The sequence below is a fragment of the Haliotis rubra genome, unplaced genomic scaffold, assembly GCF_003918875.1.
Source record: "Haliotis rubra isolate DU_JTF1 unplaced genomic scaffold, ASM391887v1 Scf705, whole genome shotgun sequence".
Classification (NCBI taxonomy): Eukaryota; Metazoa; Mollusca; class Gastropoda; order Lepetellida; family Haliotidae; genus Haliotis; species Haliotis rubra.
This window is the reverse complement of record NW_025767419.1, coordinates 235,911-261,151: the sequence shown is the minus strand read 5'-3', so window position 1 is coordinate 261,151 and position 25,241 is coordinate 235,911. Positions and strand designations below refer to the sequence as shown.

General features: G+C 39.0%; 1 protein-coding gene across 4 annotated transcripts in view; it reads left to right on the top strand.

Annotated features, from left to right (window-relative positions):
* LOC124258996 overlaps positions 1-25,241 on the top strand; it is a 50,683-nt gene that overhangs the window by 3,360 nt on the left and 22,082 nt on the right. Inside the window, exons 2-3 of one of the 4 annotated variants that reach the window (XM_046693057.1) lie at positions 14,434-14,580; positions 23,684-23,972. In XM_046693057.1, coding sequence (XP_046549013.1) covers positions 23,685-23,972 — 288 coding nt within the window. In that variant the 5' untranslated portion in view covers positions 14,434-14,580; position 23,684. Of the gene's footprint in view, positions 1-14,433; positions 14,581-19,929; positions 20,018-20,048; positions 20,171-23,323; positions 23,973-25,241 lie in introns of those variants that run through there. The other 3 variants (XM_046693056.1, XM_046693055.1, XM_046693054.1) reach the window with 3 other exon arrangements.

Sequence of the window (25,241 nt, the reverse complement as noted above, 5' to 3'; positions counted from 1 at the left end):
AATGTTTATACTCTGCAGGGCGAAATCGCATATACAACTGGAAATTGGTTTTATATAAAACATTACAAAGGTTAAAGGGGCACTGATCCAGAGCGATTAATGTTTCGCGCCAACCATCTAATTACGTCAGGTGGTTAGTCCCTGCTCATTTGTGTGTGTTGAAAATCTCCCCGGTAGTTCATGTCTGATTGTAATAAAGTACCCCAGCAGTGTAGCCATTTCCCGATTTCTGATGCGTGGATGGTATGATGACTGATTCAATTTGAAACCAGTCGCCTTTTGTGATAAAATCATTGATATGATGTATGTTTTCTGGGCTCTAATACTTATATCAAATACGTCACCATCGAAAGGTCCTGTCGTGTTTCAGTCCTAGCCAACATCAAACAAACATAGGGGGAGCCTTCCATTTGCCCGGAAGTGTATAAACCTTTTGACGACCTTAGCATCTATATGTACGAATGAGTGAGTGAGTGATTTTGGATTTTAGCAATATTCCAGCAATATCACGGCGGGTGACACCAGAGATGGGCTTCACACATTGTACCTAAGCGGGGAATCGAACCCGGGTCTTCAGTGTGAAGAGCGGACGCTTTAATCAGTAGGCTACCCCGCCGCCTCTATGTACGAATGATGTACTGTGTCATCACCAAAAGCGTTAACTATTACAGCATTTATGACTAATATAATATTGTCCTTTAAAGAAATCTTAATGTCTATATAGCCGCTGTAGAGATGCTACCGGATGGGGGCTGATCACCCCTGCTACCGACTTCATGGACAGTATTTTATGGTCAAATACGTTTACAATGAACTCGCTTATAACGAACTGACAGATATAACGAATTTGGCTTTTATCCTGGCACCTGTATATTTTAGTCGAGACGCATATGATAAACTACGGTTAGAACGAACTGAAATTGGTGATCCCTTTGAGTTCGATATATCCGTAGTGTACTGTATGTCCCATGACACACGGAAATTGGTGGTCCCTATGAGTTCGATATATCCGTAGTTTACTGTATGTCCCATGACACACGGAAATTGGTGGTCCCTTTGAGTTCGATATATCCGTAGTGTACTGTATTTCCCATGACACACGGATACACACAGGAATCAATCCACCCGTTCACCACAGCCTTGTCACGGTGGTCTGTTGCTGATCGACTCTGGACCAGAGAAACCGGGGACCAGATGAGCACGGTCCAACCATAAGTTCTGTGACTGACAATCGACCAGGGTTCAGATGTAATCACAAACATCCGTGCTATAATGCATAATGTACAGTGTGTACATCAAAGACTGACTCCGGTTATGTTACAACTTCCAATAAGGTTGTGATGGACTGGTATCTCCTATCGATCCGCTTTCATGATGTATGTAATTTTGTCCATGTAATTATCCTGAAGCCCTCGTGTGACTGCTAATCCGCTCTAATGCCACCGGGCTATAACCCCATACAGTCGATAGCATCTACTATATTATACTGAACACAAAAAGAGATCATGAATATGTTTTGGATGTTATCTAGTTGTGCGACTAAGCACAAAGAAATATTTAACATCCTAATGTTATACCCATCCAAATGAAATAAAATGACTATATTATTAGCAAATGAAAATACTATTGAATTACAGAACCTGTTATGTATATCTGTTTTGCATGTATACATAGAACATCTGCTTTAAATTTGTAATCTGTAAATATTTGACATATGCTCTTCTGCTGCTCGGTTGTAAATACTGTGTATATAAATGTACTATAGGCCTGTGGCCTTACGTACCGAATAAAGATTGATTGATTGACTAAGCACACAATTTCATTAACATAACGCCCCCACCCACCACTACCAAAACACATACACACACACACTTTTGATCAATATGATTTTTATATACTCGTGTACATATTATCTTTTATTTCTCTGCGTCTTCATACTCAGTGGTCACACATACTGCAGTCGATCTCCATCGCCATCCATTGTCTGCTACGTCATGCCGAAGGCCCGGGTTCGATTCCCCACATGGTTACAATGTATTGAGCCCATTGATCTTCTTTGAATATTGCTAAAAGCGGCGTAAAAACGCTACTCACTCAGGCAGACTCTGACAGCGCGTATCTATGTTATGCACCTGTGCGTGTGTGTGTGCGTGCGTGTGTGTGTGGATTGGAGAAATTCTAAGTCTGTGTATGTCCACCGGAGGATGGAGTTCACGTCAACTGCGAGCCTTTCCAACGTCGTGACGTCAATGACGTCTTCGTCTGGTACCATTCCGTGATTTCCGTAAGCAGGACGCAGATTAATCAGATTCTCTACAAATCAATGTATCGATAGTGTTGCATGTTGACAATCGAATTTCTCGGCCAGGGCAAAAGTGAAGGATTAATCGATCTCATTAAAAGCAGATATTTTACTCCGGTTTCATAATTATAGCCAGGAAAAGATCTTGTATTATGAGACTGTTGTTAAATCGTTGGGAGAGGGAATCTAAAGGTTCCTCGGTATAAATGGTCCCCAATCCTTCGTGTTTTCCGTGACAGTCTTCTAAATTGAGTAGGATAGTTGCATTACGCCTACGTGACCAGGTTTATTGTGTGATGTGACTATTAACAAGCCCCTGTGGACTGATCGTAATGTTACTAAGTGCGGCCAAAAACTACATTCACTAACTCTCCTATCGCACATAAACTTGTTTTAATAAATATATCTTTAAAAGGTGTTTGAATATATCAGTACATGTGGAGGCGGGACGGTTAATCAAATAGTTTCGTCATCGCGCAAAGTGTTCGCATTACTAAGTAAAGCCTTTTTTCACAGTTAATCATGATGTCGATAGCTGGGTTTTGTGACCCAAGTATTTTCAGAAAATGCATCAGTTCCTTTTATCTCATTTCTTGTAACAAATTTCAATAACAAATATGGACAAAGACAACTTAAATTCAGCGTTTGGTACCAATTCCTGAAGGGTAATACTTGGTCGTCAATCGTTCTACAGTAACTTTTGTATACAATTTCGAGACACTACGTTATCCTTGTAGGGAATGTTTCGTTATATCAGCATCGATTTAAACAAACATTATACCTGTGAAGATCCGGGTTAGAAGTGATCCTCAGCAGCCCACGTATGTCGTAAGGGGCGACTAACGGGAACGGGTGGTCAGGGTCGCTGAATTCAAGTTTGTAATAGTGGTTTATTCAACAAGAGACGTAGGCCATCGGCCCATGACACAGCAGTTGTACAGCAGCCACAATACATATTGCCTACATCAACAGATTTGTTCTCAATTACATAGAATTCTCAACATACATAGCCTACCTTCTTATAAGATCACTGTTATCACTGGACATTAAAAGATTAAATTTAGCTAATGTTGGAAATACGTAGTATTTCCTAGGAATAAACTGTTCACGTAGATCGACATAAGCCTGGCATACTAACAAGTGGTACTCATCTTCGACATAGTTCATTTTACAAACATTACAAAATCGTTTATTTCTTGGAACTTTTCAATATCTACCCATCTCAATTTTCAGTTGGTGAGAACTACATCTAAACTTAGCTAAAGCGACACGAAATTTCCGAATAGTTGTATGCTTAATATAATGCTCTGGATATAAGTTTGACTTGTACATAGAATAATTATATGTTTTAGAACCTTGTGAGATAGATGTATGCCAAACTTGCTGATAAATACATTTACATGTCATCTAATCCTAATTGCGTAGATCGAAGCTCATGATGCCAATCACTGGATTGCCTGGCCCAGACTCGATTATTTACAGACCATCATCACATGGCTGAAATAGGTTTTAGTGTGGCGTTAAACAAAAAATATACAAAATAGATAAATAAATATCAGGCTATATGAAACCACGACTTTGAAGACAAACCACACCCTTACTGATAATATATGTAAACATTAGGTTTCATGATGCACTTATGGATGTACACAGGTGATTGGTCCGTAGCTTTAACCCTAGCGATGATAGAGACGCAGTAGCTGGAGGGGCAGAGATATGTAAACAAGGTGCACCTCAGTGTCCGGTTGTTGAGAGAGTGGGATTGTCACGATAACATAATTCATACCTGCAATATGATTAGCTTCAAAGAAATGGCACACCTGTCTTGTTCTCGAATCGCGAAATGTAATCGCGAGCAGTGAAGCTCCATTTCAGAATCTGTGACTGATGATAGACGGACATTGTCACGTCCATTAAGTTTGGTACTATTAGACGCCATGAACACTTTGAAATGAAAATGTTTTTAGAAAGGAATGTATTGCAATGTATTGAGATCGGGAATATCCATGGAGAGAATGAGTACGTCACAAATACGTTCAGAAGCAACGCAAGAGTGAGTGAGTATGGTTTACGCCGCTTTTAGCAATATTCCATCAATATCACGTAAGGAATCGAACCCGGGTCTTCGGCGTGACGAGCGAACGCTTTAACCACTAGGCTACCCCACCGCCCCTGCAACGCAACGCAATAGATTACCCAGTCTTGATAATTGCTCCAAACACTTTCCATTGGGCCTAAAAGGCAAGATAGCGAATAACCCTATATGAATAGATCACGTAAAATCAGTATGACACCGGGTGTTGGGGAAAAGGGTAACCACCTCTACCTAACGGTGACACCCACCTCTCTCTCTTGAGAAAGTATGTGTTGGTTACCTGACACCTCACAGCACTGCCCCTGCCATGCAATACAGCTTATTAAAGCATGTAATAAGTCCTATTTTACTTAGAGTAACATATAGTTAAAGCAAGGCCGCTCTGTAGAGATATGTACCCGAAACAAGTGCGCAGTAATGAATAGCTGGAAGCGCTCGTTAAATCTCCAACTGTATGACAGCTCGCTCGTATATTTGCAAGAGACAAAACGCAACAAACGTGCATCTGCTTTATGCGCGTGCTATTTGGGCAAATGTTTATTGGACCTGAAATCTTGATTGAAAGCTTTTGTGCTCTAATAATTTCAACCATTGCCGGTAAAATCAGACTTGTTGACTGTAAACGAAGACATTCTAAAACGCTGAGTAAGTCATACTAACATATGGTATCAGTTCCAGTTTGGTGAAGTCTAAAGTACTAACAGATATTAGTTTCAGCTTATGTTCTTCAATACGGGGTTGTTGTCAGTCCGCTCAGTCACGTGGAAAGTAAAGATAATAAAAAAAACAGACGAAAACCTTTGTTATTTTCCACTGAGCGGCGAAACGGACGTCAACAGTGGAATCTGATTACCACGCATGCGCTAAACTGTTGAGTAAACGCCTCTGTGGGGCAAAGTTGACAAAGGTCTTTGAAACTGTGATAATACCTGTCACAGCATATAGGGTGGAATAAACTTACAAGATATGTATCACTGTTCAGGGGTTGTCAGCAGGTGTATTAAGTTGCAGCTTAAGTTAGATTTTCTGTTCACAAACCCGGCAGTATACCCCTTGCGGAGGCAGCCATTTTGTTTTGAGCCATTGGAAAACGATTTCATCTGATCGGCTTACTTCCTTGTGTTGAAAGATATAGGTCCACCACTAGTTACCATAACAGGTTATCAACGGAAACATTATATGTGGTCTTTACCCCTGAAATTTAGATTTTCTGTTCACAAACCCGGCAGTTTACCCCTTCCGGAGGCAGCCATTTTGTTTTGAGCCATTGGAAAACGATTTCACCTGATCGGTTTACTTCCTTGTGTAGAAAGATTTAGGTCATCCCCTAGTTACCATGACAAAGTTATCAACGGAAACATTATATGTGGTCTTTACCCCTGGGTTTTATTACATTCGGCGCCACGTCATACTAAAAGTCTTTAAAACATGGCACTTGTTGTTACCTTGCCTGGTGATTGGCACTGGAGGGATGAAACAAGGACTGTTCGACTGGGAATCTACTGTGTCTGAGTTGCGTACACATTTTAAACTGTGGCATTTTTAGGCCTCTTACGTTATGCAATTAGTGAAACCGGGACATGCGTTTGCATGTGTGCGTCCGTGCATTGGTGGATGCATGTGTGTAATTAGATATGTAATGAATTGTTGTTATCCACGTAGCTGAAAACAGAATCGTGTTTGAGCAGTTTGAAACTTGATGGGACTTTTTTCCAAGATTCGACCCCCTCTAAGATATTAACTGAGGGATAAAATTTAGTTTACCATTGCATATACGTGGTTTCGTACCAAAAAGAATCTCGTGTACTTTGGTCAAGGAATGCTGTTACCAGTGTTAATTACTGAACTTTCTGGGACTTTTGTTTCAAATATTCGACCCCTGTAAACCAGATAGGATTTACGCGGGGATTTAATTCAGTTTAATGTTACATATGCGTGATTTGTCAAAACAAAGTCTTGTGTATTTTGGGCAAGAATGCTGCCCCCAGTGTGCATGGCTACCCTCTGTCATGCCAGATATGTAATGTGTAGTGCTTGTAGTCAAAGGACGGGGACATGTGATGCCGATACCTCTCCAGTCCCGATGGGCTGGGATGGAATGCTAGTATAAGCAATGTATTCGGATATGCCAACGTCTACATGACCACATGTGTGGCATGCTGCATTGTTTCAGAACACCGCCGAACAAGAGAATGTATACACTTGAAAATTGAATTTGAAAATAGTACAAACGATATCATGATGTAACCACGTGAAAAGAGACACTGAACCACTCCAAACTCTGTGATATTTGTATCAAATACCATCACCATCATCATCATCATCATCATCATCATCACCATCACCATCATCATCATCATCATCATCATCATCATCATCATCATCATCATCACCATCGAATAATAATGTCTTGTTTCGCTAATGTTGTTCCACCATCGAGTATGTGTGTATGCTTTTATTTGCAGGGCAGTTTAGTTGGTACATGTAATTGATTTTTTGACAGTTCCACTTTTATCATTTGACATGCGTCCTGTAACAGCCTCTCATACTGGATTCTTTTAACTGAAAATATATAATCGATATCTAAAATATATCTAATAATCAGTCCTTCGAGTGAACCAACACTTAATGTCACAACTACTTCCAATCTGCCTGAGTAGTAGTTTTGTCTGAAGTAAGAACATGAGTGAGTGAGTGAGTGAGTGATGCTTTACGCCGCGTCTATGGGCTTTACACATTGTACTCATGCAGGGGATCGAACCCGGTCTTCGATGTGACGAACGAACGCTTTAACCACTGACCTACCCTAAAGTTCCAGTAAGAACATGAACATGAGAAAGAACTAACGTCATTAATAAATGTGTCTTTTCTTGACATGACCTTTGAATATTGATTTATTCACTCATGGCTATGTCTCCCGTGATAATATCAACGTTGTAAGGTCACTTGGTGAATAGGCACTGACAGGACACATATCCTCCATTTGTATACATATTAATGTACTTTAAGGTACGTGTTTCATCGCGAGAAGTGAGATGACACGGGTGGCCCAGCAACGTAAAGTGATTTGGGGCGGTGTATATGACTGACTGAGTTTGGTTTTACGCCGCTTTTAGCAATATTCCAGCAACATCACGGCGGGCGGTGTAGATGATGGTCATCGATAGTTAGTTAGTTAGTTAGTTAGTTAGTTAGTTAGTTAGTTAGTTAGTTAGTTAGTTAGTTAGTTAGTTAGTTAGTTAGTTAGTTAGTTAGTTAGTTAGTTAGTTAGTTAGTTAGTTAGTTAGTTAGTTAGTTAGTTAGTTAGTTAGTTAGTTAGTTAGTTAGTTAGTTTATTTATTTATTTAGTTTAAAATTTTTGGCGTTACCTGGCGTGATTTTGCATGCATATTAGCAAACCGACGTAAAACCAACGCATTCCCCCCAGACTGCACAACGGTCTGGTGGCAGGAGAAACTCGGTCCTCGGACGAGATAGATAAACAGACAAAACGACACAACAAACTGTTTTATAAAAAATCAGAGCGACCTGAATTTCCCCCAAAACATTGCATAACTAGAAGATCACGGCCTGGTCTTAGTCATAAATGCAAACGGCCATTAAGTAAAGGAAGTAATTTCTCATGCAGATTATTATACACCTCTGCTACAGCAACATGATACAGGATTCAGTCGTACCAATGACGAATGTGGCGGCTTCTCTTTCGCTTCCCAACACGACACGACGACAACGGCGATCAAAACGAGGTGTCGCGAGAAGTGAATATCATTTTACTGTGTGGCGCATCCACGATACGAATGACTTTAAACGCCGGGAAACCTTTTAGCGAATTGACATGTTTGTTAATTCCGAATGAAGTGGTTTACTTGTTCCCTCTTGACACTTCCAACTCAGAAACAGGATACCTCGAATTCAATCCTCACAGAGGATTGTTATCACGTTAAGCATTAGTTCTAAATGTTTCTTTAATGATCACATAGAAGTCTCTAATACAACAACGAAATTATTAAAGATACTAGTGTTTTAGGAGTGTTTTCCTGGAATTTTCTAATATAATAGCAGTAAATGTTAAAACGTAAAAGTTTATTGATAACATATTGCACCAGAAAAGGTAGAACGTTAAGGATAACATGTTGCAGTAGAAAAGGTACAACTTTATGGATAGAATATTGCATTGCAAAAGGTACAACTTTATATAGAATATTGCATTGCAAAAGGTACAACTTTATGGATAGAATATTGCATTGCAAAACGTACAACTTTATGGATAGAATATTGCATTGGAAAAGGTACAACTTTATGGGTAGAATATTGCATTGCAAAAGGTACAACTTTATGGATAGAATATTGCATTGCAAAAGGTACAACTTTATGGATAGAATATTGCATTGCAAAAGGTACAACGTTATGGATAGAATATTGCATTGCAAAAGGTACAATTTATGGATAGAATATTGCATTGCAAAAGGTACAACTTTATGGATAGAATATTGCATTGCAAAAGGTACAACTTTATGGATAGAATATTGCACTGGAAAAGGTACAACTTTATGGATAGAATATTGCATTGCAAAAGGTACAACTTTATGGATAGAATATTGCATTGCAAAAGGTACAACTTTATGGATAGAATATTGCATTGCAAAAGGTACAACGTTATGGATAGAATATTGCATTGCAAAAGGTACAATTTTATGGATAGAATATTGCATTGGAAAAGGTACAACTTTATGGATAGAATATTGCATTGCAAAAGGTACAACTTTATGGATAGAATATTGCATTGCAAAAGGTACAACTTTATGGATAGAATATTGCATTGCAAAAGGTACAACGTTATGGATAGAATATTGCATTGCAAAAGGTACAATTTATGGATAGAATATTGCATTGCAAAAGGTACAACTTTATGGATAACATGTTGTATTAGGAAAGGTACAACTTTATGAATAACATATTGCATTACAAAGGTACAAATGTATAGATACCCAATTGCTTTCGATGTAGAACTTACAAAGTTCATATTACCAGGAAAGACACAACCACGATATGAGTAGACAAATGTTGCTTTTTCTCTCTTCCTCATATCAATGTTCCTACTTAGAACATACAGCTTACAGCATACTTACAGTACATACAGCTTACAGCATACTTACAGCAGCCACCCCAGGGTAGACTGAAAGTAGTGGCTATATTAGGTGTTATTTCACTCGAATGACATGCTGGTTTTGTCAGATAACTGAATCCAGTACAGAGGACTTCACGGGAAGTCTGTCAAATGATGAAAATAAAAATGATGAAAATAAATGACACGTAACAACTAAGCTACCGGGCGAAGGAATATATACACCACTGACTGATAGTGGCAAATGTGAAACTGTCGAGAAATGGTTATTCGATTGTAATGTATTTGAAACGAGCATGTTAGTTGGGTTTTTTAACCTTTAGTTTGCATAGTTCATAGTTGTGTTTTGAACCTTTAGTTTGTAGAGTTCATAATTGTGTTTTGAACCTTTAGTTTGTAGAGTTCATAATTGTGTTTTGAAACTTTAGTTTGCAGAGTTCATAGTTGTATTTTGAGCCTGTAGTTTGCAGAGTTCATAGTTGTGTTTTGAACCTTTAGTTTGCATAGTTCATAGTTGTGTTTTGAACCTTTAGTTTGCAGAGTTCATAGTTGTGTTTTGAACCTTTAGTTTGCAGAGTTCATAGTTGTGTTTTGAACCTTTAGTTTGCAGAGTTCATAGTTGTATTTTGAACCTTTAGTTTGCAGAGTTCATAGTTGTGTTTTGAACCTTTAGTTTGCATAGTTCATAGTTGTGTTTTGAACCTTTAGTTTGCATAGTTCATAGTTGTGTTTTGAACCTTTAGTTTGCTTAGTTCATAGTTGTGTTTTGAACCTTTAGTTTGCAGAGTTCATAGTTGTGTTTTGAACCTTTAGTTTGCAGAGTTCATAGTTGTGTTTTGAACCTTTAGTTTGCATAGTTCATAGTTGTGTTGTATTTTTGAACCTTTAGTTTGCAAGTTCATAGTTGTGTTGTTTTTGAACCTTTAGTTTGCATAGTTCATAGTTGTGTTTTGAACCTTTAGTTTGCAGAGTTCATAGTTGTGTTTTGAACCTTTAGTTTGCAGAGTTCATAGTTGTGTTTTGAACCTTTAGTTTGCAGAGTTTTGAGCCTGTAGTTTGCAGAGTTGTTGTTTTTGAGCCTGTAGTTTGCAGAGTTCATAGTTGTGTTTTGAACCTTTAGTTTTCATAGTTCATAGTTGTGTTTTGAACCTTTAGTTTGCATAGTTCATAGTTGTGTTTTGAACCTTTAGTTTGCAGAGTTCATAGTTGTGTTTTGAACCTTTAGTTTGCAGAGTTCATAGTTGTGTTTTGAACCTTCGGTTTGCATAGTTCATAGTTGTGTTTTGAACCTTTAGTTTTCATAGTTCATAGTTGTGTTTTGAACCTTTAGTTTTCATAGTTCATAGTTGTGTTTTGAACCTTTAGTTTGCAGAGTTCATAGTTGTATTTTGAACCTTTAGTTTGCTGAGTTCATAGTTGTGTTTTGAACCTTCGGTTTGCATAGTTCATAGTTGTGTTTTGAACCTTTAGTTTGCAGTGTTTCGGCAACTGTTTCCAGCCTATTTATGCTTTGATAAAGTTTGTAATGTTTTGGTCGAATCCAGTTTTAAAGTTTATACTTTCTTTTGGCTTTATTTTTATATACAAACACATTTCGTGAAATTGACGTCAACGTCAGGCAGGTTACACGTGTGATGTAACGAAATATACATCGTTGTCAATTTCACATCACGTACGAATGACACGGGGTTGGTGCGTGCATATATGTCTCTCGATCACGTGACAATCGGTTAATAGTAAACAACTCATAAACCTATATAAACAATCAACAATCTCCATCTTTGACTAATGGCTTAAGATAATGGCATGTTTCGAAAGAAAAAAACATGTTTCTATCTAACCCTACGATCTGGGTGAACGAGTTTTCCACGTTCAGCAGTCTCAGATGTTAATGGTCATGTTGAAGCAGGATCGTGATGTACTGCGTTTTGTGTGTGTCACTCGTCTCTTGTCTATTTCAGTAATTCTATAGGGGTCGATCTTGAGGTGAATCTTGTTGTGTACGTTGCCTGAAGATACAACATTTGTCAACACGGTCCGCTGTACTTCCACTTTTTTCACAAAGATGAATGATAATAAGGCAGAAATAATTTTAGAAGGTGGTGTTAAAAATGTCTGTAAGTTTATTTGGTGACTGAAAAATATATATGGGGGCGTTCAACAAATCACTGTTTTACTGTTTTATTATGACTGAGTGGGTTTCACTAGACGTTCTGAAATATTTCAGCTGTTTCTCACTATATATACTTCCCATTAAAAGTTTAGATTCACTTAAAGCACTCACTATATGTTACGTATATTATATATGGTTACATCGGAGATTGATTTCTCCACTAACTTGGGGGATCCAACTGCAAACTTTATGCAGATGAATTGCACGAGGATCATGCATCAATTTGCTGGAAAGCATGTGCAAATATCGTGCATGTGAACAGCTGCGTTTTGGTGTAAAGTTTTGTTAAGAATACGCCAATTTTCACTGATTTTTATCATATATTATACTCATGACAATAATCTTTTCAACGTTACGAATTTGTTTTACAATACATCAGTTCATGTGTGTAAACGGTACCTTTCAAGAGTATGGAATAGTTTACAAAATTTAGTTTAGAACAGTTGCCTGAAGTAAGTGGCTATATTTACTCTAGTGAGTCTAAACTTTTGATGGGAAGAATATGATGAACATTATTGCCTTCACCACCAAGCAAGGTCCTAACGGTCAGCTATCCTTATCTGTCACTGAAGACAGCGATGTTAGTACCCGGTCTATGGAACCCTCTCACTAGTCAACATAGTCTTAACAACGTATCATTTTCTGGAGACATTCACATTTGTAGAATCTTTCATATATCGGTGACACTTTATATACATATAATGTTATATCACCGGAAGTAAGAATTGGTGTGAATTGGGCTCTACAAATGAATCATCATCGCCATCAGCATCTTTATTGTTGGTATCATTATTGTTGTTGTCGTTGTCGTGGTCGTCATCATCTTCAGTATTACTATCATCGTTATTGTCGTGGTGGTGGTTATCATCATCATCGTCATCATCATCACTGCGTCTTTGCCCGGAGGGCGGAAGGTCGGTGGTTCAGTGCTCTGACTGTATCAAAAGACGTTATAGGATTGTACGCCTAGGAAGGCAATTGAATGGTGGGCACCTTTTGTAACCAGGAATCGACAGATCAGAGCCGTTAAAACACCCATCCTCTACGTTAACACCGAGAACCGTGACAGCATATATCTTTAACCGAAAAAACTTATTTAAACACATGGTACTTGTTGTTCACCTGTCTGGCACTACGCATTAAGAGCATTTAACAAGGACTGGTCGGCTCGGAGTCAGTAATAGGTGTCTGAGTGGGATATCAATGTTAAAGTGCGGCCTGGTGGTATATCAGTGGGCTAGGTCCATAAACCCGACATTAGTCCGGACCAAGTTCAGCCAGCCACGCGGCGTATGGCATCACGCAACCAGGTCTCATGGTCGAGTTCCCTCTCACCACACCAGTGGGATGTGTGGGACCTATTAACACCAGGGTCATAAGGGGTAGAACCGAATGAAACTAGGGGCATAACTGATATATATTATATATACCTGCCAGTGCGAATATAATTGACATAAATTAGCAATGGAAGTAAGTAATTCTGAAATATGACTACCATAAAGGAGCAGACAGGTTATAAGCAATTGAGTGACTCTTGTATAGAGTATAATTGTACCACCAGTCATGGATCGCTACCAGCTAATTGCATACTTTAGACCTTATAAGACGACAGCTAAGTACTGAAAAAGTACTTGTCAGTATTTTGGTACATAATGTCTGCAAGATACTATATATTGTTAGGTGACAGGTCTCATTAAAAGGTAAACATTTAATTCACATGTCACACACACGCACGCACGCACGCACGTACACACTGTAATAGTCGGAATAATTATCTTCTTTTAAGCTTCGATTGATAACATACTTACCGTTGTGATGCAATGGCAAGCTTGAACATAATATCCTTTCTTCTCCGTTTGTCTAATCGAGGAATAACATTTTTATTTTGTATCACAATTCTATTATTTTTCTTTTTACTAAAATGTAATTTTAACTAATTTATAGTTCAATGTTCAAATTCGTGTCTACTGTAATGGAATTCCACTTTTTAATGTTTTAGACAAATCAGCCTTTTTCGAAAATCGAAAGGCAGTTTCTTTAACTCTCCGATGAAACAGTCAGACCTGCATAAATTCAAGCAAATAAAAGGCACTATGCAAGAATAATTGCATTTCCTCGATAACAGTTATCAATTAAGAATGCTATTTCACCATATAATTCTAAAGTGAATGTTGCTTCTTCATTTAATCGATATGAGTCCTGCAGTTTTATCAGGTTTAAACAAGCTTCGGGAACAAATTACACAGACAGTGGTTTCAAGTGTCGTATTGTGATAGCGATGTCACAATTACAGCAGTACAGGTTCTGGCAAACATTAAATAGTATGGCATTTCATGATAGAAATTTAAAATGCATATTTATATCATATTCACTTTGTATGCATTTGTGTCTTAAAGTTTCTATATTTGCATTGTTAGAATTAATGCAATATATATTTTTTAAAGTCTTTGGAGAGTCTAAATTGCTTCAGTTTGAATATGAACAGATACTCTTGGCTTCTTTCGGATATTCATCAAAAGACAATTAAACCAAAAATATCTTTAAATATTTTCATTTTATAGATTAAATGTGAATCTATGTTTTCCCAGGATTAATTTCTAATATGTTGGTGTGATATTTTTCCTATATTTTTGTTCTAGCGTTACAGACGTGTATTGATAAATTATATGACTTGTATAACACATCAGATTCCCATTTAAGCATGATGTCTTTATTCGATTTTCTCATAAATTTTCCAGACACTCTCTTCCGGTCGTGGACAGTTCCCCATCTCTCAAAATTCCTCACCACAATTGTCAACGCCACAACACCGATTTTGAATCGATACCAGCGCCATGCAGCGGCAAAGTTGCCCCTGTAACGAAAAATACAGGTGATATTAACAGGTGAGTTGTCTAAGTGTAATTAGTAAAAGTAAATGGTAATGTAGATTGTTCATACTGTGTGTTAACACGCAAATGATGTTGTAATGGAGTTGTTAATTGCTGTCACCGCGAGCGCTGTCACGTCAGTTACGTGTAGTTACTCGGTGAAATAGACAAGGCGGTTTGATTGATGGCTGATATTGATTACTGTGGCTATCTTCGGGAGTGATAAAGGAAGTAGGCTGACCACTAGAGATACGGCCACACCAGCAGGACATTCGGACTGACCAATACATATGTTGCAGCTTCCAATAGGGGTTCGGGGCGGTGGGGCAGCCTAGTGGTTAAAGCGTTCGCTCGTCACGCCGAAGACCCGGGTTCGATTCCCCACAGGGGCAAAATGTGTGAAGCCCATTTCTGGTGTCGCCCGCCGTGATATTGCTGGAATATTGCTAAAAGCGGCGTAAAATCAAACTCACTCACTCACTCCAATAGGGGTTCGTTATAAACAATAACAACTACGGTGTATATAACACGGAGGTTTGAAATGGACTGATATAGTTGTAACTATTTGTTACATAATTCGATATGCCACAATGTAAGTGACTTGGCCTGCATTTAACGCTTACATAGAGTGAGAAAGAGTTTTATTTGCAGTCTCTGTGAGTGAGTTTAGTTTTACGCCGCACTCAGCAATATTCCAGCTATATGGCGGCGGTCTGTAAATACTCGAGTCTGAACCAGACAATCCAGTGATCAACAGCGTGAGCATCGATCTGCGCATTTTGGATACGATGAGACGTGTCAACCAAGCCAGCGAGCCCCTGACCACCCGATCCCGTTAGTCGCCTCTTACGACAAGCATGGGCGATAGATAGATAGATGTTTATTTACGTCTCGCCTCAACATGGTACAAAACGCTAAGTACATAAACGCAATATCACCGTAAAAGTTGAGCCATTCCATATGGAATTATGAGAGACACTTGAGCTAAAAAAGCTATATATAATAGAGGCTATAATATGTGAATATTACAAATACAACAAAAAAAGAGTACCATTTACATTAAGAAGATATATACAAATTTGCAGTGCGCTTTTAAGAATATTAAGGCAGGTTTTGGCGGATAAACACCATACATCTGGACAAGATGGAATAAAACTAACTTTTAAGCATGGGTTATTGAAGGCTCATTCTAACCCGGACCTTCACGCACGGGTAGCAGTCTCTGTGTATCTAAGGAGATTGCGTACTGTTATTTAGTAGTAGGGTTGATTAGGATATATCTTTGGGGGTTTTATTTGTTTGTTTGGGTTTTGTTTTGTTTTTTTGGGGGTGGGTGTTGTTTTGCTTTGTTTATTTTATTTTATTTTTTTTATTTTTTTATTTATTTATTGGGGTTGAGGGTTGTTGCTTATTATTTATTTTTATTTTTTATGGGGGTTGTTGTTTTGGGAGGTGGGGGCGTGGTTTGCGAACAAACAATCACGATAGACCGTTGAAACCTATGCTACTAATATAGTGCAATGTACTATAGACTCACAATTGCTTGACTTGACAGTCGGAACATTACGGTCGAGAAACCGGTCAGCAGTGCAGCCCTGGGGTGGTATAGACACATCATGCGATGAAATTAACACCTCTCAGCAAATGTCCATTACCAAGCAACCGCGTTGAAATAAACAAGCTCACTCAGAAACGTCTTGGCAAATATCACAACCCCTAGGTTTTGACATTATATAAGTGAATCATTACAGTGTAATGTGTCTGTCATTTTTACACAGAGATGTCATAGGGTAAGATTCCCTTGGAGAATACAGCCATGAACCTCCGTATATAAATGTATATTTCAAAGCTGCTGAAATTAACCAGCGAAATGGATATGTATCTCTAGAGACGCCTATCTCTAATATCGCGTGTCTGTGACGTCTGTTCCGCCAAATAACGATTGTGTCAGCTTCGTCGTGAATGCATTCATCCTAGTGCAGTGGTTCCATTAGACTAAGGCTTAGTCTCTGAATATATTATAATTTTGATAGTAACAAACAAGCCCATTTATATTGAAAAGGAGCCCTACGGAGACCAGAGATTCAGAACCTGAGGAAATCTAGACTTGCTTTATTTAGGGCTTTAGCACTGCTGAGAGGGTTTGGCAGTAGGGAAATTAATGTGGTTCAGGGACTGTGAGACAGACTATGGTTCCATACGCTGCAACTGTCGTGAGATACACCGTCACAGATACAGGTCCTATTGATGTAGTCCACAGTAAGCCTCAGCAACGATTCGGATTGCCCATGCCATTAAGATACCTTTGTATAAACTGGTAGGCATTGGATAAGAAAGGGCTTTGTAACCACAACTCAGCTCTACCATTTTCTAACGTTTTGGCATAGGAGACAAGGATATCACTGGGAATATCTCTGTTCACAGAGTAATCGATATATCGCGATACCTTTTCATCAATCGATTCAAATTCATTTAAGCAGACGTAATAGAACATGTTTCATTTTGTGGAAATGAATGGTATCGTTTTTAAAAAAGAAATTGTTTTTATTTTATTTTTTTGGGCTGCACATTGTCATGTCGGTAGTCTCAAGTTTATTTGATATGTGTTTACTGGTCTCCATCTAAAATCTGATTAGGGCTCCATCTAACAAGGAATGTCGAGTTTTAATGAGGCGTATCGGGAGTTTGTTATCGACATAACTTTTTAATCGCTACCGACCTAACTCACTGGTTTCCAAATTGAGGTTACTGAAACACATACGTCACCACTCACATCTTTCAATCTGTTTCTTCATTCGGCCTTTATCGGAATGGCACGGTGTGGTCACTAATGCCTTGAAACAATGACGATATCGGGAATGACGTCAAACGATTGTAACACACTGTGTCATTGTGCGTCAACTGTGTTGATCGTAGCTCATGATGTCAGCCAGTTGTTTTCCTAGGATAAACTCGATTTTAACATGCCTCCTGGAAATGGAGTTTATATTTCTGAGTACGGTAGATAATACAATCACACCTCAGCCAATACCAACATCTGTTGTTATACAGAGTAAAAAGAAGTTCCAACATTAAAAATGACAAAAATATTACTTTTTCTCAACATTTTGGCACATATCCCAAGAGAGTTCCTTAAATTGACCCGAACTGACTCAAAAAGTTTTCAAAATGTAAAACCCGGTTTCGTGTGAAATTGACGTGAAAAGTGTCAACCATTATACTGATCACTTCTCATCCTGGAAGTGTAATTCCCAGTCTCTTGATACTAAAGATTGATCGTAAACACTAATTCAGCTTTAATCTAATAATTGGTAATCCCCAGCTTCTGGTGACTGATGCTCTGTGTGGGTGATGCTGACAGGTGAGGAGAGGAGGCATTCTACAGGGGAAACGTGTTCCACGTGTGAAACGCAGCTCACTGACACCCTCACTACTGTTGTGTAGTCATCGCGGTGCTTCATTAAAATTGGATATGTGGAGGTCTTATATAAGCAATACAATGACTAAATGTGGACCTTGTCAGGTGTCCTGTATCTTAAATAGCTGGTAGGTCTCTGAGTGCGACTATACCTTGGATATTCCACCACGGATAACACCACGAAATAGCTTCACACTTTGTTCCCATGTGTTGGCTCTTCCGACACCATTTCTCTCAAAGATGCAGGGCAATTTACTTGCGCATTACTGCACTACCAGCAGGGCCCTTCCAATGGTATCTCGTGAACATCCGGGTTAGAATTGGCCTTCAGCAACACAGGCTTGTCGTAAGAGGCGACTAACGGGACCGGGTGGTCAGGCTTGCCGACTTGGTTGGCACATGCCATCGTATGCCAATTCCGTTGATCGATGCTCGTTTTTGATCACTGGATTGTCTGGTCCAGAAACTATCATTTACAGGCCGGCACCATATAGCTGGATTATTGCTGAGTGCAGCGTTAAACAACAAACAAATTAACTTTTAATTGTAACACAGCCTGAGATCTTAGTTTTGGTGGTGTGTTATAAATTCATTTCATACCAACTCATGGCATGTGGCTTGTCTTTGTTTATATACGACCAACTGTGCAGTATTGATCTTGCTGAAGTTTTAAGTTGGTCAGGGGATTTGAGACTGAATTGCGGAAACCTTTTCTCCTTGAGTCTTGTAGTCCTTTGGCGATTCTGCCGCTGGGCGTTCCTAGACACACTTATTATTATAAGTGCTGTGCAGATGACAGCTATGGGTCCCCATGGACTCACAGACCCGGAAGTGCAGGATTTCCCACATACCGCCGCTCCCGGATACACCGATTTACTACCAGCTCTTACAACAATCTCCTGCGTTGATTCAGTTTTCACTGTTAATCCACACTGTCTGCCTGTGTTCCAGATGCATGGTTTACCAAATTTGGTTGCATCAAAATGTTGGTTTTATCGGGGACTTAGAGTAGATTAAATGACTAAAAATGATTTAAACACTAAGATTAAAGATTATAACACAGTGGTGATTAATACCAAAATTAACTATGAAATCGTTTGTCCTGGTTGCAACAGTGCACATATGGTAAAAAAGGAAAGGTGCGACTGTCTACCTTTTTCGAGTACACCAAAATAAATGACTCAAAATACGAAAATTATATTATATTTATTACCAGCTTGAACATATATATGTATGAAAAATCAGACCCATCCCATGCCAATAATTATTGATAAATATTACGTTCGTTGCCGTAAATATTGTAATAGTTGAAAACAGATAATTTATCTGACATTTTATAACTAACTTTCATTCAGGTCGTGTACTTTTTACGTATCATTTGTGGAAGTTAATAACCAACCAACGACATGTATTTTTTGTACATTTAAATATATTATTTAAGATTTTGGTACATTTACTTCATTCATACAATGGGATATTACATATGTTACACGCAAAAAACCCACACACATCCCTGTCCTGAAAATCAAATGGTTGGTTCATAAATCAATCAAATACGGTCACCAGACATATGTCTGCTGGAGCAGACGACACGCGTGCTTGGGGTAGACAAAACAAGCAGACGACACGCGCGCGTGGACTGTCACTGTCGTCTGTCACTGTCGTCTGTTGCATGAAACGTCTGTGTCAGTCAATGAATTGTTTACAACAGTTACGTCGCAGCAATCACGGAGCATCCCCTCCGTTAATCACCCACTGTTCACACCGCACCATCGGTCAACGCCTTTATCCAATTAACATGTGACCGTAAAGAGACAAGCTCGCGGTCAGTGGTCACTGGAGCATTTAACACCTCTGGTCAGGCGACCAGTCATCCGTAACGCTATTGTGTAACAACTGGTGATTACATATTCCAACGAATTACCTACGCCACCACCAGGTCGAGCAGGCATAGTGTTAACCGCAGTCACTCAGTCCTGTTGTGATTACGCCGTTTGGGAACATACAATCTGCGATGTTGTTTTTTAAAACGAGGTGAGTAAAGGATGGTTTATACAGAACTTACATTCTTCAGATTGCTGGGGTGGAGTTTATCACCTTTGTTAAAGTCCCAGCGGCACTGATTACAATGCTACATTCAGGCGTTGGTCATTGTTCGACGTTCATGTTTGGACCTTTTGGAGCAACGTGAGTGCGTAACATCTCAAAACACTTCCGAGTTTAGGAAATGCGTGTTCCATGTCTTATTTCAGCATGCATTGTATAGCCAGTATGAAATGTCGTTTTATTTCCTGTTTAGACTAATTTCTGAAAGTAATAATGCAATAGAGATGAGATTGTGATGAGATCTCGTGATATGTATATAGTCTTGTGAGGAATGTAGACCCAGCATGTAGCTTTATGACCCCATCGTGAATCTTCGGTTCACTCTAAACGGTTACCAGCACATCACAGGTAAGAGAGTAAGGACCGAATGCCGTTACGTTGTACCTGATGTGGAAGTCAAAGTTTTGAATATACTGTATCTGTAGTATCTCAATGCCTGATCTGAAATTCATACGTTTTCTACGTCATGACCTGATCTTCACGGTATATGTGAAGATGTTCGTGATAGTAGATGGTAATTACGATAGTGTATGAGGTACAAATGATGGTGACAGCGACGATGATGTATAGTGGGGACACATCGTCCACCACACTGGTTACTGAAATAGTGAAATTGATGTAGCTATCGGGTGGGGAATGTTCGTTTTACTCATCTCTGCATGTGTGATGATGAAGCATCTGTTGAAATCACTTTGTAATGATGCTGCATATTATGATAATATCGGCGTGAGTTGACGCTGTTATGAGAATACCTGTGTGAGAATGATGATGCACGTTCTCTTTACGTGTGATGATCATTGCAATATTGTGTGGTGCATGTTATGAAATACTCGTGTCATGCATGTTATACATTACCCACACAAATGTGATGGTAATGCATGTTGTGAAATATGTGTGTGATGTTGGTAATGCATGCTGTGAAATATGTGTGTGTGATGTTGGTGATGCATAATGTGAAATGTGTGTGTGTAATGTTGGTGATGTATGTTGTGAAATATGTGTGTGTGTGTGATGTTGGTAATGCATAATGTGAAATATGTATGTGTGTGTGTATGATGTTTGTAAAGCATGTTGTGAAATATGCGTGTGTGATGTTGGTAATGCATAATGTGAAATACATGTAGGTGTGTGTGAGATGTTGGTGATGCACTTTGTGAAATGTGTGTGTGTGTGTGTGTGTGTGTGATAGATGTTGTTGATGCATGTTGCGAAATGTGTGTGTGTGTGATGTTGGTGATTCATAACGTGAAATATGTGTGTGTGATGTTGGTAATGTGAATTGTGAGTGTGTGTGTGTGATGTTAGTGATGCATAATGTGAAATATTTGTGTGTGGTGCTGGTAATGCATAATGTGAAATATGTGTGTGGTGATGTGTGTTGCATGTTTTGAAATATGTGTGTGTGATGTTGGTGATGCCTGTTGTGAAATACTTGTATGAGGTGAAGGTGGCGGTGATGCATACTGTGAAATACTTGTGTGGTTATACTACTTCCAATGATAAGGCTTGTTATAGTGGCACCATGTCTTGTGATGGCAATGATGACGGTTATTGTCAGTTACTTGTCACAAATGGTGCTGACGGAAGACACATTCCTATATTTAACCATAACCAAAGCTACCTCGGCAGGTCAGCACACTGCTGTCACGATTAAGTCAACAGCATCCAGATATCGATTTAGCTTAGCGAGTCTTACAACTGGTCAGCTATTGATATCACACTGAAGGTGAAATTGGTCAGCCCACATAGTGAACACACGCATATTTACTCATTGCGTATGTACACTAACTAGCCAGTTAGCTGACATAGAAAAGATTTCTTTACATTGCCATATTGGTAGTATCGATGCGGAACGTAGGAGGAATATTTGTTCCAAACAGATCTTGCTTGATTATTATATCATACAGTTTCGCAACATCTGCCTAACTGATAGCCCTCTGGGTATATATGCTATGTGTTAGTAGCTTGGTGAATATGTTACAGAATTATTTTGTGGAAGTGTTGGCAGTGATTCTGTATTGCTGAAAACTATTCACTACAGCCACACTGATATATGTGTATGGCATGATGTATGAGGCTGAGCAGAGGTTGTATACTGAAACAGGAAATGTTTTAGGCCGTGATTATTTCACCTCCTATGCAAACTATGCCCATATAGATTAATGTGATATCATAGTGCAGATAAGACATTGATAATTCCGAGCCACTGGAGGACGGGTTAATCTCAAAACCCGGAAGTACGTCAAAGATGACAGAGAGTGGTATGACCACAGACTGCTGAAATATGCACCGTTTCCCGTCGGCAGGAACACAATGCACCAGATGTATGGCCAATTATCCCGCCCGGCTATATAAATGCCGGCCTTATTTTTACATTCACGACAGGACATCCTGTTAACATTTCACAGATTTTTGTTAAACCTATACACCAGTACACGCGGACGCTTGATAAGAGTACCTTTAAGAAGTACATTGAAGTACATATATCTCTATAATTTGAGACTTTCGCTGTATCGGGCCGACACAGAAGTGTATTAGTATTCAGAAAAGTGAAAATAGCTGCTAATTCCGATTGCAGTTGCAAAATGGAATCAGTGTCATCAGAGTGAAATATGTTCTTAACGTGGGATTTGTCACTCATTAATGGTTGGATATGTCCGGTATTCCATACAGAGCCGCGCAGGTAATAACATCCTCATCATACATGTGGAGTCACCTCACCTGTAATTACATTGCAGGTGACTCATAATTTGTCCACGTCAAATGTCATGTACATTGCATGGCATTTGTCATCATTAAATTTTGAGAAATAAATGAATAACGATACAAATATTAGCCGAGTAATGAATCAAAACACCACGAAGAGAAGTAAACGTTTATGCAATATTATACGACTAAACTAATATTGCCTGAAAATGGAAATTAATCGCAGTTAAGAAGTAGATTCAGTATTTCTGAGATTCCATTACTAAAAACTTCCTATGTTAAGTAAGGATTCATATAATCGCATTAATAGAATCATCTTGGCCCATCGATCATTTCCAATATGTTCAATAATCTAATCTGTATCGCATGCAATATTTAATTTCATCATCCTTGCTTTAGACAGTTTATAGACATGTACGCAAAAAGGCAAAAGTTAATTATCTCCAAGACTGCAGTGCTCCCATCTCCTAAAATAACCCAAGCTTGGCACATTATCTACACTGGAAAGGTGAGAGATGCGGAGAGAATGTGCGCGTGGCCTGTGCAGTAGCCGACAGTAGAGGGGGCAGACAGGAGGGACTCAGAACGCTGGAGAGGATTAACTGGATTAACTTAGGATTAATGGTTTTCGAGACGGGATTATTTTAAGATCTCATGTGTAATCTGGATGTTTCGCAGTCTGACGAAACAGTGTGGTTTATCTGTATGCGTAGACGGAAGCGATGTATGCTGGATAAAAAGAGTTAATTGGAATGTGTATATTTCCTCAATACACATAGTACACGTGACACACGTGTGTAAAACATAGGACTGGTTAAGCTTCAAGATGACGACGTTATTTTCTTCCCTTTTCGACTCTGACTGGGATCTCTCTTCTTTGCTTTCCAGTATGTACATTGCCAATCGAACTTTGTCGGCACTGGACACGGACGATTTCGGCTCGTTTTCAAGCCTGGACAAGCTGACCCCCCCTCGAGCCAGACCCCTCACCCCAGTGGACATGTGTCAGGGGTACACAGTCCCCATCGTCTACAAGGACGAAACATGGGAGGAGATAGAGAGAAAGAAGAAGGCTGCCAATGCGTGTGGGAGCAGCTCAACCCTAAGTAGCGAGCTTCCATGGAAAGAGAGAAAAAGTAGGATAGACAATGCGTTGTCATGGTTACGGACGGAACTGGTAAGTACATCAGTATGCTAGACACGCAACTCGCTATTCTCCATTGCATCACTGCCCATATGACTAATGCACGCTACATTTTCCACATGTTGTCCATCTGTGTTTACATAATGACAGCTAATACATTTGTATTTCTATACAAGAAACTATCCCCTGTATTTATTATTCAGTGGATGTGTACTATGTTACGGTAGTCTTAGATCTCTTTCATATTACCGTAGATTCCCCATTAAGAAAGTTACATATAGAACTATAACACGTTCATGCAGAATCATACTCAAATCAAAACACGTTCCAGTTCCACATTACATTTCCCTTTGAATGCATCTGACGATATAGTGCTTATAGAAGCGTAAATCACAAGGTTAAATACCCATGAAGACTTACGGGTCAACGTTCTCACACAGTGTGACATTCCACACAATCTTAGACCCAGTCACGGATATAGCCATGTATAATATGATTGGATTATTGACTTAAACGTTCGATTATTGACCTAGGTATTAGATCTGTAGTATTTATAGACCCACTTTCATGTCGCTATGAAAAAAATGTTGAATCAATACAATCAGTTATTACCTAGTCGGGAAAATAATCAAAAGGTTACAGAGGACAACTCCGAATTGATATTGCTCTGTGGTGTTGTCAAGTCGACGCTGAATGCATTCCAAATTAACATAAGTCAAGTTAAATGGAACGTGATAAATGGAAAGACATTGGTATCTAGCTGCTAAATACAGCTTCTCACCACGATACCGTGGTCGCATCACTAGACACAGCCGGTGTTGAGCTTCACACCTACCGAAGTTTCTCTGGTCCATAGTTACGTGTTGTTTTGTTATGTCTACGAGCAGCGTTTGTTTCTTATGATCATCCAAGTGAATTAAACACGGTCTGTAGACATACACTAGATATACCTGCTTTCAATATCACTCCATCGTTATGTCCCGTATAATGAGATGAATGTAATTTGTCTACGGCTTATGAAGTTGAACTCGTTTGTTAATGGGAGAATGACTCCGGTTGTGATGGCGATATATATGTGTGTACGTTTGTGAGAGAATCAAATATTGATGAAGATGTCTTACATCGAGATTGAAAAATCTATTGATTGTTCACCTTTACCGACACGCGCTAACAGTCATGTTGCTTCCACCTTTAATGGGTTTACTTTACATTTCCACCTTTAATGGGTTTACTTTACATTTGTACATAAAGTCTAACGTTACAATGATCACATGTAATTTGCGTCCACGTAAAAGACGGTGA